Raw genomic sequence first — 19326 nt, forward strand, 5'->3', positions numbered from 1 at the left:
AACGCGTCTTTTGTGAGATTTTAAAAACAAAAGATTTCCTTGGTCTGTGATAACGGCGCATTGGCCGTGGATGATGGGCCACGGGCGTACGGGAGGTACGGAACTGCTCGACGTATCTCCGGAACCCGACCACAGCTGCTGCTGCAGAATAGAATATTATAGATAATCCCCGTCACCAAAACCCGAGCACGCACACCCACGACCCACATGCGAGCGCGAGGAGCAGTCACTTCCGTGTGACGTCACACCCGACGGGGAAACTACACGGTAGTTTTTGTGTACGGTAGTTACCGTGATCGGAATACTATATAGGTCTAATTATTTTGATTACCGCACACTAGACAATATTATTATCGTAGTGATAGTGATAAATAATAATATATGGATAATATTGTAATAATAGTATAATACTTAAATTATCTAATTCATAACTGAGACTTGAGAGCATAGGTATATAAACAAGCTTACAAGCAGAGAGGAGTAGTTGTAACTTGTAAGTAAACTGCTAGTGTGAGTCGACGATGCATCCGTTTTGACTCTCAAGGATTTGCTTAGGTTATAGCCTATGCCCTATAGGTACCTAGCGTAATTGTTATTGTTGTTATTGTTGTTATTGTTGTTATTATCGATCACGTCTGGGGTTTCTTGAGATTATTGCTTGAGTAGCATGACAACATTTAAATGGTTTATGGTATCCAGCAAATCGCGTTCCAGCTAATAGGAGGACATTGCCGTTACGTTATCGCTTCCACGCCAGATCAAAGGAAACGGTCAGCATTCCTCTCGAGCCCAGTTTTCCACATCAGGAAACGTTCTCGTCAAATTATAATAATAATAATCTTACAAATTATACCTATTGACTTATAATATTCCTTTCTCTGGTGTAGGGTGTATGAATACTGTTAAACACAAGCCGGGATTGCAACTTCAGTACCTGTTGCAAGGAGGCTCATACCGAAACACCAAACTACGTAAGTGAAATATTTATCTAATGCCACTTTGCCTTCTGTAATAAATTTAAGACATTCTCCTGTCATCCTGTTAATAGCATTTATTTTGAAGTCTAGATTTTGAAACGTAGTTCCATATATTATGACGTTGGTACGTCTGCACTAGGTAGTGTATTTACTATTTTTTGGGTTCATATAAGGCCCATAGTCCAAACATTAGATTTTCGATTAGGTACCTAGATAATTTTCGTTTTTGTATTTTAAATTTCAATATTGCAATTTGCAGCTGTGTATAGTATATAGTATAGTATTTATCTTTTGGAAACAGTTCAAATTAACTAGGTAGTGAGTAGTGTACGCTCTAGTCAATTTATCAATAATAGTTTAAAGAAAATGCACTAGGTATTTTATGAACATAGTAATGAAACAGAGTTGTACAGTGTTTAAATAAGTATACAGTCCATGATATCCAATTATTAATAATTTTTCATACAATATGGCTAGATTAATGTAATAGCATACCTAATTATTGTTAAGGGCAACATTGTACTAAATATTTTTCATAATAATTATTTTAATGACTATAGTGTATTCTGTGTATATGTACCTATAACATATATATGATTTATATTTATAGCAGTTATTAGTTATATTTATTCATATTATAAATTAATTTAAAAAATATAAGTACCAGATTTAGTTTATAAATTATAATAATTTTATTTTTAGTTATTAGTACAATAATTAATATTATAGCCCTAGTTATTATTATATTTAAAGAAAAGCAACAAGTTGTAAAATAAAAATATTCTGTTAACTAGGGGGACTAAACTTATGTTTGGGATTGTTAAGTTTGGCCGCCCTAGTTGTCCCAATACTAATTAACTAATAGAAATTAAAAGTGTACAGAGCATGACCGGCACTTCTATGAATATGACTCGGGGCCACTGTTGTAAATAGTACCTTTTAAAATAAAAATATAAACCATATCTATTAATGTTTTTTGTTTGTATCTTGAATCATCTGAATAATGTATTAGTTGTTATAAATTTAAATATAAATTAGTTATATATTTTTGTAAATGGTAAATTAGAAAAATACCAAACTAAAATGTAAGTATTAAATACTGACAAATTGTACTAATAAAAGCTTTTTTTAATTCTTTATAAATAATTCTTGTACTTAAATTTTAAGTACAGGACAATTATTGGTGTAACAAGGTGGGAATCACTTAAATGATTGAACAAAATATATTGTTAAATCCTACATAACATAGAAAACAAAATGTTCACCTCATTCGGGTCATTCCCTAAGAATAATTGTTTTACCTAGGAATAAGGATCTTGTTGCTATTACTATAGTACCAGGTTGTAAATACAGCTTAAATTACCTTATGTTTTAGAAATCTTGACCTAACTCATAGATTGCTCCAAGATGAAAGTTTATGCAACTGATCTGTTAATTTTTATCATTTTTATGTAACTTAATATATTTATTAAATGTTTTTGTTGGATGAGATAACTTTTTCTTCATAAAAACCACCCATAATTATTATAATAACATAAAATTATTTAATTTTTATACAATGTTTTAGGTTTTAATATTCATTTAAGTAGACAGTTACTACTTTTATTTCAACAATTGACAATATTATTATTGATTTTATAAAAAAATATTTCCTATTATTATTTTTGGACCATGCTCTCAGATTTCAGTTAGTAAATGTTATTGATTTATTTACATACTTTAATACTTACTTGTTTATTGTATACCCACTCTTTGAGACCTACTATATTTCATATAGTGACTTTATTTTTTACACTATATGAATTGTAGTGGCATGTAGAACATTTTTTGTATGTGTGGCCCAATGCATTTTTATTTTTACTACCACCATAACTACTTTTAATAAGTAAAAACTGTACAATTTACAGGTAATCTTCCCAACGGTTTGTTATTTGTTAACATTTAATTCTCTATTATGACAAGTCAATCTCATATTATTCAAATGACCTCACATCAGTACACCCCACCACCCACCCATTTGTGTTGAGGCACAGACCTCAACAATTATCTTCACCACATCACTATTTGTTTTAATTACATTTTTCTATTTCTTTTCTTAAACATTCAAATATATAAGTGTGTTTTATAATATAATTGAATAACTTCTATTATAAATTGTAGTTGTTATTAAACTAACTAGAAACTGTGTACTTTGAATTTGAATAAAATAATTTTTAAAAACTGGTGAAAAATTAAAAAGTGCACTATTTTGTTCAAATGTAAAATTTGTCATGATAAAAAAATATATTAAATTTAAATCTATTACAAAAATACCATATTTAATGAAAAAAAATGAACACAATGTTTTAATTTATTTTAGATATAAAAAATAAATAACTAGACGATTAATTGAAAATATTCAGAAACTAATAATTAATTTTTAAAATTTATGTATGTTATATTACCCATTATAATTATTCGGCATTCAAGTTTAAATAGCTTATATATATATACACTTATAATTAGAAATTGAAATTTTGAATGTTTGCATTAAACATAATATTTTACACTAAGTTTTCACATTTTATGTGGGTACATTTTGAGTAACAGTATCAATAACAGTAACAATATCATTTTTACTAAAAATAGTTCTATTCATAATTTCTATAGGAAATAAATTATATAATTTGGAATCCACTAGAAAGAATTTAAACATACTTAGTTTTTCAGTTCTATTATTTTCTGTGTTTTGACTGTAAGTATATAAAAGTTATAGTAATTAGTTTCGAACATTATAAATATGTATTTTTTTTGTTCTTATCTAGAATTAATTACTTAACTTACAAAATTCATATAATTTAGGTATGGAACATACAACATTAGTTAATTTATAGTTAACATTTTTCATGATCAATGTTATCTATTTTATGATCTTATAATATAATAATACAAAACATAAATGTATTACTAACGGTCAAAGGTGTTACAGTAAAACCTATGATAATTACTAATTATGATAAAAGCCAAAAATTACCTTTATACAATTTTTTTTTTCTGTTATTATTAGAATTTAAATTGAATATATAAGCAAATACATATTTTTTTGTGATAGTCTTTTTTTAATTATTATTGTTATTTAGTAAGTACAATCTGTACATAAAAGATGGCTTAATAAATAGTTTTCTTTTTACATACATTTCTGCCTTACCTTTTAACAGCGCCAAGCATATGGATTGGAATGATTGTATGATTTTTATGTTAGAAAGCTTTGCTGATTATCATATGACAATCGCATTGGATATAGCCACATAGTTCCATACGAGTTTTATTAGAGTTTTGTATATGGGAAGTTTAATATTTAATGATACATTTAAATGAAGAAGTGGCAAATGTTGAGTTTTACCTTTCATTTATAAACGTACAGACTCGGCTTACACCTTGCGAACACATTTAGAATAACTGAATGACAGGTTCAAGAAAAATGTGCAATATTGATGTGAGATGACTGACTCATAAACTTTTATTTTCCAATTCTTGAACCAATCTAAAAGTAAGTTTAGAAGTTCATGTGGTTTTGGATGTGTACATCAGTTATAGTAACTGAATCTACACATTTTTCCAGGATAATATTAAGGTTGTTTATGATATACAGTTATCTTTTTGTATAGGTACTTTTTAGTAGCCTTGGCCAGCCCTGTAGTAGGGGCAGCTAAACAGTCGATCTGCGATCACGTGCTAATTTGAAAGTCGATCCCCTTATGTAAAAAATGTGTTTTAAGGTTGTGCGTATATAGGGTATAATTTTATAATCCTTTTCAATAAACAGTAAACACGTCTTTATAAAAATATATTTTTATTTATAAACCTATTATATTCTAATAAGAAGTAATAGTAGGCAAGGCCGTACTCAGAATACATTTTCGGGGAAGGGGGTGTTTATGGAAATATTAGTAACGGTGTCGTAACCAATCTTCCATAATTTTCGCAATCTACATGTAAAGTGTTAAGTGATGATACTTCATGTACGCCAATGAATACTCCAAAAAACACTTACACTTGATTCATACAAATGTATTAAATATTAATTTATGAAAAACTATGTTGCATAAAACATAATCATTAAAAAAAACAAAAAAGTATAGAAATAATTTTAAACAAGTTTGGAATGTTCACTTTGCGACTTGCGAGCGTGCTAAATTCCAGGTTTCTAAACATAATATGTAAATTAACGCAATAAATTATAATATCGTACACATATCTGTAATTCATACGGTAGCTACGGACAGAAAATAAATATTAAGTATTAATAATCGTAATTCATAAATATTTACTGGTAACTAACAGACAGACACAGTATGTGGGTAATATACAGCGCTTGAATTGGGAAATAAATGTTTTGTACCCGAATACTTAAGTTTCTTATTGATTAGGATATAATTAGAATGGGTACCTATGTTAAAATATTTTTAAAATAGAAAAGGTACTCTTCTGTGATTTGGTGATTATCAAGCCCTCTAAGATCTAAGCAAATATTTGTTGTAGTATTTTTTAATAGGTAAGTCTATTTGATTATTTAGTACTGTACTGTGACTTATTTTGAAAGTATATGTACCTACAATTACATTTTTAATTACTGAAATAAATAGTATCCGGGACGATTTATTTGTAGACTATATTTTCACAAGGTTTTTAATTTTTATTATTTCAATTAAACATTACATCTCCAAGACGAATTATAATTAACAATCTAGTTAATGACAAACAAATTCCACGGGATTCGTGTACTTCGATCAATTGTAGTGTGTTTATCTTATATTATACTTACATAATATATTTATTTATAAACTTGCATAATGTTACATTTTAGATTCTGAGCGAAGCGATGAATGTATATTGATTTTAGAATGATGTATGTTTGTTTTTTTTTGTGCCTGTCATCATATTTTAGGGCAGTAAAAAGAGGGGGGGGGGGGGTTAAAAGTAGTTTTCTAAAGCGACGTGAAAAACATAAGAAAAATTAAGAAAAAACGGGAATTTTTACGCAAAATCTGTTTTGGTGCAACTTTAAAACAAACGACTGTACATGCAATTTTGACTGAATGTTTATATTAGAATTTTCTATACACCATAACATTTCCCAAATATTTTGACTTATTTTGAACTGTTTACGAATATTTTCAGTTTCCATTTTTTTTTGTTTTTTTTTCTATAAATATCAATAAAATTTTATCTGTTGGGTAAAAAAACTTGAACATTTTATAGAAGGCTCCTAGGTTATTGTTTCAAAGGCAGATGAAAAAAATTTAAATTCCTTAGTCACAGTTTTTATTTATAAGCATTTAAAGTTCAAATATTGACAAAAATCACGAAAATTAGCAAATTATTTTGAGTTGAGAGTTCATAAAAATTTTTCTTTTTAAATATAAGATTTGAAAATGTAATACAAGATTATCCATAAGTTTGTCTACAAGAAAGTCAAATTAAATTTTTATGAGCGTTTTAAATTCATATTTTTACAACATTTGATATTCACTCGATATCTCATGTAACGTTTTTCTTATTTTGTTGTAATTAAAAAACTTATGACTGTAAATACTTGAAAATTTCAATGAATGTTTGTATTAGCATTTTCTATATACGATAAAATTTTGAAAATAATTTGACTCTTTTTGAGCTGTTTACGGACATTGTCAGTTTTCAATTTTTTTAGTTTTTTTTTCTATAAATATCAATAAAATTTTATTTGTTGGGTAAAAAAGCGTGAAAATTTAATATAAGGCTCCTGATATATCGTTCTAATAGCAGTTGAAAAATATTAAAAATTTATAATTTAATAATTATTTTTTAGTTAAAAATTTATAAAATGTTCAACTTTTATAGCTAAGGATTGAAAATTGAAAACAAGGCTCCACGTAAATAGGTTATGTATAAATTACTTTATTTACAATAATATCATCAAATATACTTGGTAATATTATAGGCTGACTGACCGTTTTCGCTCAGAATCGTTTTTCTTATACAATGATATTATATCATTGAATTCAAATTTAACACCATCCATTACAGTGACCCACTTATAACCTACTGTACAGCAGAGCGACATCAACTTTTTTAAAGTTAATTTACGTACAAGTGTTAATAAATTGCATTTTCGAGCACATTTTTGAAAATATTGTATCTATACGCATTAATAAATATCGACTTTTATACTTTTAACTTTAACGTTACATTTCGGGGATCCAATGTTTGCGCTTTGGGTTCGGTGGCGTTTATTATTAGTTGAACTCCAACATTGACGTATTAACTACTAAGAGTCAATAAATAAATTAAAATATAAATCTTAATATTATGTAACAAATGTATAAATGTATGTTGATACAGAGCCGGGTCGAGCAATATCGAGCGCTACTCCTGGCAAAATGACAATTTTGCGCCCCCTTATCCTAAAAAATTTGTTGATTTTGCGCTCCACTCATTCGATATGTTACGCCCCTGGCAGGTGCCACCTTGCCAGGTCTTCTATTTATATAGTAAAGTATATTTATAAATGGATCGTAAACGGATAGTATATATCAGTGATTCGATATACAGATTAACAACTTGATCGATTGGTGGAGCCTGGGGAGTGGGGACTTCTTTTTTTTAGTGAAGCGACGAGCTAGGTTAGGTGTATAAATTGTCTCTCTCTCTCTTTCTCGTATCAGCCAAATTATTCGTATTACGCCATTGTTGCGTAATAAAGAATTAATGAATCTATATTTCCATATTTCAATATTTCATACGTTATTTTAATTCCAATAAGGGCTATCCCTAGGGTTTATAGAGAGTATAGAGTATAGGGCTTATATTCAATACGTTAACTATCAATATTATTTATTACTGTCTGTAAAATGAATAAGGTAACTAATGCATTAATTATACTGTTGTCTTAATTGTTAAGGGACATAAATATATTATTTTGTCCAAATTCGTAAGACAATAATGTATTTGAAATTTGAATACGGCAAAATACATACAATGTGCTATTGGTATAATATGGAATAAATCGCGAGCCCTACGCTCACAGTTTCTATGGTAACGTACGGTTTTTACCGTCACTACTGTAGATCAATACTATATTCTCCACTCTACCACTACCCTTGATTATTCCATGCAGGTCTTATGTTTACTTTATTTACGCATTATCTCGTCGTCTGTTGAACACAATATTAGTTCGATACTGTATTATTGCCTTTTGTTTTGTTTTTTTTTTCGCGAGTTGTGTGATTAGCGTTAAATATAGTTACGTAATTTATAAATCGTAACATCAAAGAATAGATGTTAGTACATATCGTGTTACGCGTAATATTTACAAACTTAAAAACATAGTTTTTTTTAATTTAATTAAGCTCGAAAGTCGCATCCATAGATCAGGTAAGAAAATTTGTAATTCCAAAATTAAATTTAATGCTCAACAATTTTGAATAATCAATTAATCCATTTTTGTTCTATGTATTTTTTTTTAGAATGCATAGTTTTGGTTTGCAGTCAGCTTTGGCGATTCGCCGTCAACGTAAGAGACGAGCTGAACTTAAACGGCATGTGGAAAGACGTCGCTTAAGTTCTCAATCGATAGAAAGTGGAATTCATGGGTCTAAATCTACAGTGACAAGCCCAACAGAATACCATGGATCTGTTGGTAGCCTATCACAAGGGCCAAGGAGAAGAAAGAGACCACCTAAAATGCTTGATACTAAAGTTGCTTCTAGCATAGGCATGCTTCACGTTGGTGTGGTGTTTTTAGTTTTGGGCCTTTTTTTAATTGGATCTGGCATTATACCTGATGATTATGTTTCGTGGGCTTCAAAAAATTGGGTTAATGAACTTGTAATAACTGGTTTAACTTCAAGTTTAATTGGTCTCTTTTTGCTTGTGTTGAATCATTTCATTAATCGCAAAGCTGAATCAGATTTAGCTGCATACGTGGAACGCCAATTGACTAGAACAAGATCAGGTAGAAGACTGGTATCAGATGCAGAAACTGGTGCTATGCATACAAAACAACAGCATAAAGCACGACAACAAAGTCAGAGTCAACAGCAAAATTCTCCCGGTTCAGATCTTGATCAAATAGCTGAAGAAGAAGCATGTGGTTCAGAGTATAGACCTGTTGATCAATATAATAATCTTGAAACAGAGAGGCAGAATCCAGGCAGGACACATAATGCATACAATAGGGAATTATTGGTAACACGGTGTTATGATACAACTGAAACATAGTAAGTTTTAACAAATTAACTCAATAAGAAGTTTAAAAAAAAAAAATGCCGTTATTAAAATAAATTACTTTTAAGAAATTTAATTTATATTTAAAAATTATTTACATTTATTTTATTTGCCTGTTTATGAATGAATATTGACTTCCTTAATTACCTAATATTTAAATATTTAATTATACCTATATTTTATACTTGTAATTTGATATTTTTATACTATTTAGTTGACTTTTGTAGCTTTGTGTTTAAATATTGTTAATTAAACTATAAATGCACAATACATTTAGTGAACTATCCAATTTTTATTAATTAAAAAAAAATATTGTACGTATTGTTTTGCTTGTATTATAATATTTTTGGTTTTAAATTTGAATTGCCAACTTAAAAATACCCTAAACTGTGAAATCACTAACTATAAAGTTATATGATTTAAATTTTTGTTAGGAAAAAATGATAAGCAATTAATATATTATAATTAGTTATTGTTTTTGTTTATGTTATGTTGTTAGACAAATTTGTTATGTAATTTAAATCATTGAATCAATAATCGTATCATAATACTACTATGGAGATAATTGTATAATAATTATATTTGAGTATGTATATTAAATATTTCATGAAGAATTTCTTTTGGAAGACTGAAAATATTAATTTACGTTCCATCTTTAGTTTAAACAAATATTTTTTGCAATCATTGTACTTTTAATTCTTGCTCAACACTTTTCTTGATTTTGAATAATTAAAAATAACACCGGGATCAAAGAAGTATTTATTGGTTTAAGTTTTGCTATTTATTATATAATTATAATTAACACCACTTTAAAGATTAAAACTTATTGTTTCTATGTTTTTAATTTACATGTAAATTTATTTGGTTAATACTTAGAGAATTTACCTCTGTGTTCATAACTATTATTTGGTTTGAACCATGTTCTTGACTTGAATGAAATAACTTGCACTGTGATTTTTGTGTTTATATATCTAACTAATGATAATTATAAAGCATATATTATAATAATGCATTGAATATTGAATTTTTATAATTAACTTATTGTATCATTCTATCACAGCTAATTATTCAGTAGAATTAATTAATTTATAATTATTATATAAATATATATATTATGATTGCTTAACATATTTAAATAAAAACAACTATTACTGACATTTTAATATTCAGAATAATAAAATAAAGTTTTTTAATCATACATGTATTATTTTTCTTATTTATTTTTGTTGATAAGTATTATATAACCAATTATTTTAGACTACTTATTTTGAATACGTGGGTGTCTGCGGAGGGGTGCTGGAGGTGGCTATTTTAGTTAATATTAATTGTCTTATCACTTTTAGTAACAAAAATTAGTGGTTTACGAGTATATTTCGGCAGACGCCCTTGGCTGAATATGCTTAGATATTATTATGTTATATCTTATGACTTGAGGCAAAAGAGAAATAGAGTCTTAATTGGTGGTTGATTAAACCCATGTGTGTGTTAATGCGGTTATAGTACTTACTATTATTATGTTTGTATTCACCTATTAATTATTTTCTGTTTCAGTTATACATAATATTTTATGAAGTATTAAAAAAATTACCCTTTTTGGTACTTGTTTTTATTTATTGAAAGCTGTAAACATTTTTTCTATGCTCCTTTTTAAAACACTAACTGGTATGAAATCCATATATTTTTATGTAAATCTAATACTTATTATTTTAGAAATAATAAAAACCATGATTTATATGAAATAGACAAAAGTAACGTTAATTTTACTGTAAAATTTTCTCAAATTGAAATGTAATATTGTTTCACACAATTCGAAAAACATTATAATACATATTATATAAAAACTACTTTTGACAGTTTGTAAAATTTTATTTTTTTTTACACACTTATTTGACTAAAAAACAATATAACTTATTGTTACGTCAGCTATGTCATCAATTGATATCATTACTCATGACAGTCATATAATAGAAGTAATAATTTATACTTTTCTCTGCAATAAGATTTTTTTTTTAAATTTATAAATAATCTGGTCTTAAATCTAGTGATAAAAGTATTTTACAAATGTTCAACTATCTGTTAATTAATGTATAGGTACCTACAGTGGCCTACACAGGATTTTTAAATGAGGGGAGGGGGGCTTGAAAATTAATAATAACATTTTAATTTTTCTAGTATATCATTTCAGATGTTTAGGTGAGGTATTTCAAAGCGTTTGTACAACTTAAACTTTTCAACTTACCTAGTAGAAAAAATGTTCTGATCATCAACTTCAATGAAGGTTTTTGGTAGAAAATTGAATATAGTTGGTATTTTTGGGAAGTCGGAAATGAAAATTCACAGTAGGTACTTTTTAAAATAATCAAGAAGAAAAAAATTAATATTATTATTAAAAAAATTGTTTGGTAATCTCGGTTGGACCGTTTTTGCTTAGATTGTCTCAGATATTTTTTTTCTAAAAACGTCAATAAAAATTATTTGTTCAGTCAGAAAGCTCAAAAACTTTAAACTATGTTCCTAACACGTTTTTATTATAGCTAATTAAAAATATTAACGTCATATAGGAACATTTATTTTTATTAGCATTTAAAGTACAAATTTTGACGTAACCACAATTAATTTGTAGTTAAAAAATTATAAAATGTTTAATTTTTGAACATTTAAGATTTTTTTTGAAATCATTTATATGAAAAAAGTTTTTACTGTTTCAAAAACCATTAGGTATCATTAAATTCAAATTTAACACATCCTTTACAGTGATCCACTCGACACCTACTGTAGAACAGAGAGGTTCTCGCTGTCCCATTTTTATATATATAGACTTAGCTAATCCGTTAATACGTATATGAATTTACATTCTTATTTACTAGTTTACCATACAGTTGAAACTTGATAAATACTTTAAAAAATATATATATAATAATACGGCAATACTGTATACCCATATTATTATTAAGGATTGAAAATTAATATTTTAATGCGTACCTATGTAGTTGTTAATAATATATGTATAGCCATTATAATTTATAGCCGGTTGGCTATTTATATTGTTTATTTTAACAGCAACATGTAAATTATTTTAATAAGTTTTAAAATCATGTACCTACTATTGAGTCAACTTCTGAGCTTACATAATCATTATTCGAACGGCATTTTTCTTCGGGCAAGTCACGGTGTCCGGAGAATCAAGTGCCGCCGTCCCCCACCCGGGCATGGCAGATACCTACGGGTGCCCAATCAAAAAATCTGCCAAACCCAACACACACGTGTTCCTCCCCCTACCGACAACACTAAAGTACAAAAACCCAACCAGGCTAATAACCTCAGCTGTTGAAACCTTACTCTTAATAAAAAAAAAAAAAATCATTATTCATTAATAACTAAAAATAATAATGTTTTAAATTCACAAAGCTTATTACTATATAATTATACTATACTACAGTACTACAGTAAAAATTAAACTATATTATATTCTAATGATTATAAATGGAATTGCTGAATGCCGTCTGTATTTCGTTTTATTCGCCATTCTTGATTTTAAGATTAGGATTAAACTCGATACCTAACCGTCGTATATCAGAACCCCCTTGCTTCACTACACTGGTATAAACTTGTTTCGGGCGCAGTCATTATTATATGCCCTGTGCTTGCACGTCGTTAGGAGGATATGGATCATTGATATAATATGATATTAATAAATAAATGATAACATAGAATACCTATTGAACTAGCGGGTTTTTTTTCAACATTATTATGTATTTTTTTTTCGTTTTAATTTTATTTACTCGGTTTATACAAAATACAGACGAAATAACCATGATTGGGGCGATGCCTGCTGTGGCCGTCCGCCACGAGCGGCGGAGGCAGGAGAAAAAAGTGGTATGCGTGAATAATCTGAACACCGCTGACCGGGAAGGCACATCAAACACCACTGGAAACCGGAGACCGAGTCTTTTAACACTGCAGTCACCACATTCTCAGACCGGCACACCGATCACTTCTCCGCCGTACATCCAAAACACGCTGCCAGATATCTATGTCTGCTCAAAAGTAAGCCGACCACCTCTCGCACATACCCTCACCCACCCAAAGGGCCAACTATATGTGTAGTGTATTTGGTTATTATTAAGCCAATCCCTTGGTCAATATTGTGTATCAGCCAGCTCACGTCTGCGATTATTTTAACGCAAATCGGCATTTATATATCTCAATATCTGTCGATTTCAGTTGGTAAAAAAAAATTGTTTCTACACCACTGTATTTCAAATTTTCAAGTAATTATAACTCTATTTTCGTCTTAATAGCATACTATGTTTTTAATTTCTTAATCTGGAGTGACTCTGAACTTTTCTAATAAGTAATAACCATATAAAGTTCTTATAAGATGGTAAAATGTTTGGACCCTGCAATCTGCATTATAATTTATATTCTCAATATTAATGTACCCGGCAAAATATGTGATCCACTACTCCATTCGTCTAGTCTTTGAAGTTTAAAGCTTAAATGTTTATTATAAAAATTTCGTGTTACATTATATAATAATTACTTAAAATTATGTTTATGTGTGTGTAGAAAACATTTATTTTTTTGACAAACAAAAATCAACTGAGGCCGCAATAACTGATCGCAACAAAATCCTCTCTTTGCACTATGTGTATAATTATTTACTGTAAAATACGTATACGGACTATGGTGTCCAGTTTGTGCAGTATATAAATATATACCACGACCACGCGAGGGCATTTTCAGATGGTGAAAGGCCAATTGAAAACCCCGCGTGATATTAATATGCCCCTCGATTATTATATTAATATTATTCATCCGTTTAATCGAATTATAATACTTATTATATTTATGTATTAATATCTTTCTATAAACAAATAAACAATGTCGTGTTGAACTCGTAGAGTGAAAACTAACGCTGTATTTCATAATACTCGTATACTCCTTCTCTTTGAAATAATTTCACCGTATGCCTTTGTACCTTTCGAGACAACGTGTCGAGTATTATAGTTTTAAATCGTGTACACAGACACAGTGTTGTCTTAACATTCCAAAAGTTTCCTAATCCGCGAAGACTACATATTATATATATTTATAGTTTATATTATAAAAATAATTTTATTAGGTATGATGTTACTTGTTTCGAAACATTTTGAAATCTCTTCTATCCCTATTTTAGTAAAAACCAAAATATAATATACAGCATGTAATAGAAAAAAAAACAAATACAAATGTAATTAGCTAAATATGTAATAACTTTTCAATATAAATAAAAACAAATTGTTTATAATAACATTTTGTATAAAAAAAATATTCATAATATTTGTTAGAAGAAAAGTTATTACATTTGTCAGTTCATTCTGTTACACCTATATAACTGCACCATCGCAGCAGACATCTAAAAATTGGAATTAATTGTGCACAATTCAAAATCCGAAAATTCCGATATAATATCATCTATAAGATTTTTATAAAATATTATTGTAATTTAAATAATATTTAAAATATCATTAGACGTACGTAAGTATATTATGAATTCATATATTATGATGTATCGTATACGCATGCGAATGAACGTATATAAGATAATAAAATATATTATTTTTTATCTTCTCATTTTATTTTATTTTTTTTTTATCTTTTATTGCTATTTTGCTCCAAACAAATTACGTGAATCGAATAATTTAAAAAAAAAAAATTATTCGGTCTTCGTTTTATCATTTTTTTATATATATATTTTAATATTATTAGTCATTATTATTATTATTATTATTATCATTATTATTATTATTTTTGCTTTATTTATTTGGTTTTGCATTTTTTATTTTGTTTTATATTCTATTTATGTTCACCAGGGTATATTAAAAAAAACTGCATGAAATAGAGCCATTTCGGTCGATCCGAGCGGGACAACAAAGGTACTCGTTAACATGATACTTGCAAATTCCACATGAGAAATTGTTTATTCATGTGGCCGACCCGTAAACGTGTGTCTCAAATGCCGTACGGATATGTTTGCCACAGGTGTCCGTGCTGCACATAGCCGTGGTGACCATACTGATCGGGGCCATACTGCTGATCGTCGGGCTTGTTCAGCTGAAGCCGGGCGCGGACGCGTCTCAGTACAAGTTCGTGTTGATCTTCTCCGGTCTCATCACCACGTTGGTCGGCATCCTCGCGGCCATCGTCCGGTGCTGCCTGCTGCCCTGGGTCACCAAACGTCGGCAGAGAAGGTCCACCCCGTCAACGCCGGGCATGCTGTTGACCGCGTAATAATGGTGAGGACGCAGCGCCACCACCGCAATATGATCAAGATTTCTGCTTATCCACTTCACTCACACACACACATGCGCGCGTTTGTCAGTGACGTGAGTCATACAATATTATGTACAGACAAAAATATGTTATTTAATTTTTACTCTTTGCCGCAGGCACAAAGTTATCCAAAAATGATCTATATATTCGGTGTAAATACTAGGCATAAACATGTAATGGCCGATTTAATAAAAGAGACACCGAAAGTTTATACAGGTTTCACGGTGTGATCGATAGTGTAAATCGGTGAAACTGCGGTTGGTTCTAACGTGTGGTAGACGAGTTGAATCTTCGGTGTCTCTATGCACAATATATTATATAATATAATTGTATTTTATTATATAATACTTAATACATATTTATACAATATAAAGCACACATACGACATACACACACACACATACGACATACACACACACACACACACACACACACATACACACACACACACACACACACACACACACACACACACACACAAATACACGGGTCTGTGATTTTAACTCTCACCGACATCGCTCGATGACCGGTCTGAGTAGTGAGTTTATTAAGATGATTTACCTAGTAGGGACATTCAAATAGAAATCGTTTTGTTCTTGTGTTTTAAAATTGTAAAATGAAATTTCTTTTTTAATTTTTGTTCTGCTGTTTATGATTTTTTATCTTATATTTTAATATCTCCTAAACAGTGATTGTAACTCGATCTTAAATTGCTTAATAGGTACGTTTTACATTTTGCACATATGACATATTATATAGTTTATACCTATTATACAAATACATTATACAATGTATATTTTTAAAATATTTTTGGGACCAACAATATGAAACATGAAACCAACATTTCTGGATCATTTTAGTTCGATTCACATGCTACATATCTCTAAATAGTTTTTACCACAAATAAGCAATGTATTCACTATAGTTTTAATTTTTTTAATATTCCAAATCTGGGTTTTTATTTAATTTAAATTTATAATTATAATACCTACAGTTTAAGTTTTATGTTAAAAATATACAAATTTCAATTCATTGGTCCATGTTAATGTCAACAATAATTGTGACTTTGCTAGTTTTTGGATTTATGCCGTAACTTTTGAAGTCTTCCATTATTATTTGTTATCCTATGTATTATGCATATATTATTTTAATTGACTGACCTTTAACAAAACTGACCAAAGTATAATTTAACCGTTCAATCAAAATGTCGTAATGTCCTAAATCGAAATATAGCACTTTTATGATTCGCTCAAATTTAAATTAAATAATATATTCTTTGTTATTGGCCAACTTAATTCATATAATAAACTTAAGATTGAACTATTATTAAAGTTAACAACATGTTCAGTAATTTTGTTAGTACAATTTTGACATAAATTATGATCTATTCTCACAATCTGACTTTTGAAACAAAGTTAAAATAATCTTGAATCTTATATCAAAGGTATTTTATATGAATACAAAAAAATATATTGAAAGGATTTAAATGTTAGATACTTAATTTTATAAAAATGTATTAGTATTTTATTACTGTTCAAGTCGTTTTTTATATATATATATATATATAATATATACTTATGGAATCATTAGCAATCTCTAATTTTTTGAGTAATGCAAACAGAGTGATTATTAAAAGGGTGTAAGTATACACATACACTATTTAAAAGTGGGGCATTAATTTATATAATAATTGTTTAATACAAATGTTTTACCCCATTTGTGGAATAGCCCAATCCATGTAATGAACAATGATAAATACCCCACATTTCATGAACTGAGAAACAAACAATCATTTTAATAGATCCCACATTAAGATTTTACATAGTTGAGTTTAAAGAACTATAATATTATTATTTATATTTCAATTTTATAAGTTAATTTTAGGTTGCAAAGATAATTGATATAAATATTCTATAAATGGTTTTACATGTTATTTTTCTTTTTATACCAGACCATGTACATTAATAATTAATAGTATTTAACATTTTAACCTTATAATTTTTATTTATTTCCTTTTCATCATATAATTTTTGTCATTTGCCATACATAATATTAAAAGTTTAAAAATAATATATATATATTTTTATATTGTATTATTGTAATTAAAAAAAATGAATGATAATTAACTACAATAATAAAAAATAAAAAATTACATCATTATTTATATTTTATTAATATTAATATTATTTAATATATTTAAAATTTACTAAGATCTAGAGTTTTTCCACCTCACAAAATTGGGAATTTCACAAATGAGGTTTACATAAGCACAAAACATGTGTAATGTAAATAAATTAGTTATATTATTATGTTATAGAAAAAAATAATAAATGTAAATGTTGTTATTATTTTATTTGACATACAATTTACAGAACCGTTATAATTACAGACTACAGTGCATGGAATGCTCATAAGGCTTGTCTGAATTTGTGACCTTGAAAGTGACCATTTTTTATTTATATAAGACTGTTAAGTGTTTTTGTGCCAAAAAAAAATTTCACTTTTTATATTGTAATCTTACATTTTCTACAAAATCTTAAGAATGTCACAAAAATAATAATTATTTTGTTTAAGCTTTTAATTTATTGTATGGATAAAAAAAAATAACTTATCCTTGGACCTTTTTGATAATCACTCATTGTTTAAAAATTAATTTTATTTCAATGAATTATTTTATTTTATAATAGATATAATTATAAAAAATAGTATCATCAATTATGTTCTCTTATAATAATTTGTCTAATATTTAAAAAATATTTTTCTTATTTTTTACACATGAATATAATAGTAATAACTATATGATCAATCACTTATGTTTATTGACATTTTTTAAAATCAAATACGTTGAACATTTTTGTTCTGTTGATCTGTTAATTCTTATGATATTTTATTTTTAACGTTATTACAAATTAAGGAAAATATATATAAGTTACCTTCCAGGAATTTTTTACGAAGAAAAATTGTGATAATGTTAGTAATTTTTAGTAGTAAAACATATTTGAATACAAAATTTAAAATGTATGTTTGATATGAATGTAAGTAGTATTTATTGCGATTGCACTTATAATCCGCCCAATCTAATCTCTTAATCGTTTAATTTTGTATATTTTGTTCCATTGTTTATTCAAATTGTTAATAATGTGCCATTTATAAGGTGCATTTATATATAATATGTGTATAATAATAATTAATAATAAATCAAAAAAAATAAATAAATAAGTACCCAGTACCTACTATCAATAGCCTATTATCAATAGCATCTTATAGGTAATATAGTTATTTTAAAGCTACCGCAAGCAATATATAAATAATAGTTATACATCAATCAATGCTTTGCAATGCTTATCAGAAAAAATACCATCTAAATAAATTATTTATATCTTATTTTCATATATTAAGCTATTTTTGTAATAAAAAAATTATTCTTTTCGTTATTTACCTATGATTCTGCATTAATAACAAGAAGTATTCAGTTTACATAATAGCATGGTAAAATATATTATTAATTACCTAATACATTATTGGTATTTTTGTTATTATAATTATTGTTATTATTGTATTTGTGTATTTTCTATTGTACTATACAACCTGCCATGCACATTTGAATAATTTATAATATTATATTACGTTTAAATTTTTAAGACTTGCATAAAGATATTATTGTTTTTTTGTTATTATGCAACATAATTTTGTTTAAAGTAACATTTGAGACTTCAGTGATAATATATGTATATATATCTATATATATATATATATATATGTCATATATATATGTATATATATCTATATA

At 27.7% G+C, this 19326-nt stretch overlaps 1 protein-coding gene across 3 annotated transcripts; it reads left to right on the forward strand.

Annotated features, from left to right (window-relative positions):
- Nucleotides 1-183: 183 nt before the first annotated feature.
- Nucleotides 184-19275, forward strand: LOC132951421 (uncharacterized). Of its 3 annotated transcripts, XM_061023227.1 has the most exons (4): nucleotides 184-770; nucleotides 888-971; nucleotides 13024-13268; nucleotides 15246-19275. In XM_061023227.1, the coding sequence occupies exons 2-4, from the start codon at nucleotides 893-895 to the stop codon at nucleotides 15492-15494; spliced, it is 573 nt and encodes a 190-aa protein (XP_060879210.1). In that variant the 5' UTR covers nucleotides 184-770; nucleotides 888-892; the 3' UTR covers nucleotides 15495-19275. The 3 variants fall into 3 exon arrangements, with proteins under 3 accessions (XP_060879210.1, XP_060879209.1, XP_060879208.1); XM_061023226.1 differs by lacking the exons at nucleotides 13024-13268; nucleotides 15246-19275 and adding an exon at nucleotides 8462-13002; XM_061023225.1 differs by lacking the exons at nucleotides 184-770; nucleotides 888-971; nucleotides 13024-13268; nucleotides 15246-19275 and adding exons at nucleotides 6795-8369; nucleotides 8462-10985.
- The last annotated feature ends 51 nt before the right edge of the window (nucleotides 19276-19326 follow it).

Source organism: Metopolophium dirhodum, chromosome 8 (genome assembly GCF_019925205.1).
Source record: "Metopolophium dirhodum isolate CAU chromosome 8, ASM1992520v1, whole genome shotgun sequence".
Classification (NCBI taxonomy): domain Eukaryota; kingdom Metazoa; phylum Arthropoda; class Insecta; order Hemiptera; family Aphididae; genus Metopolophium; species Metopolophium dirhodum.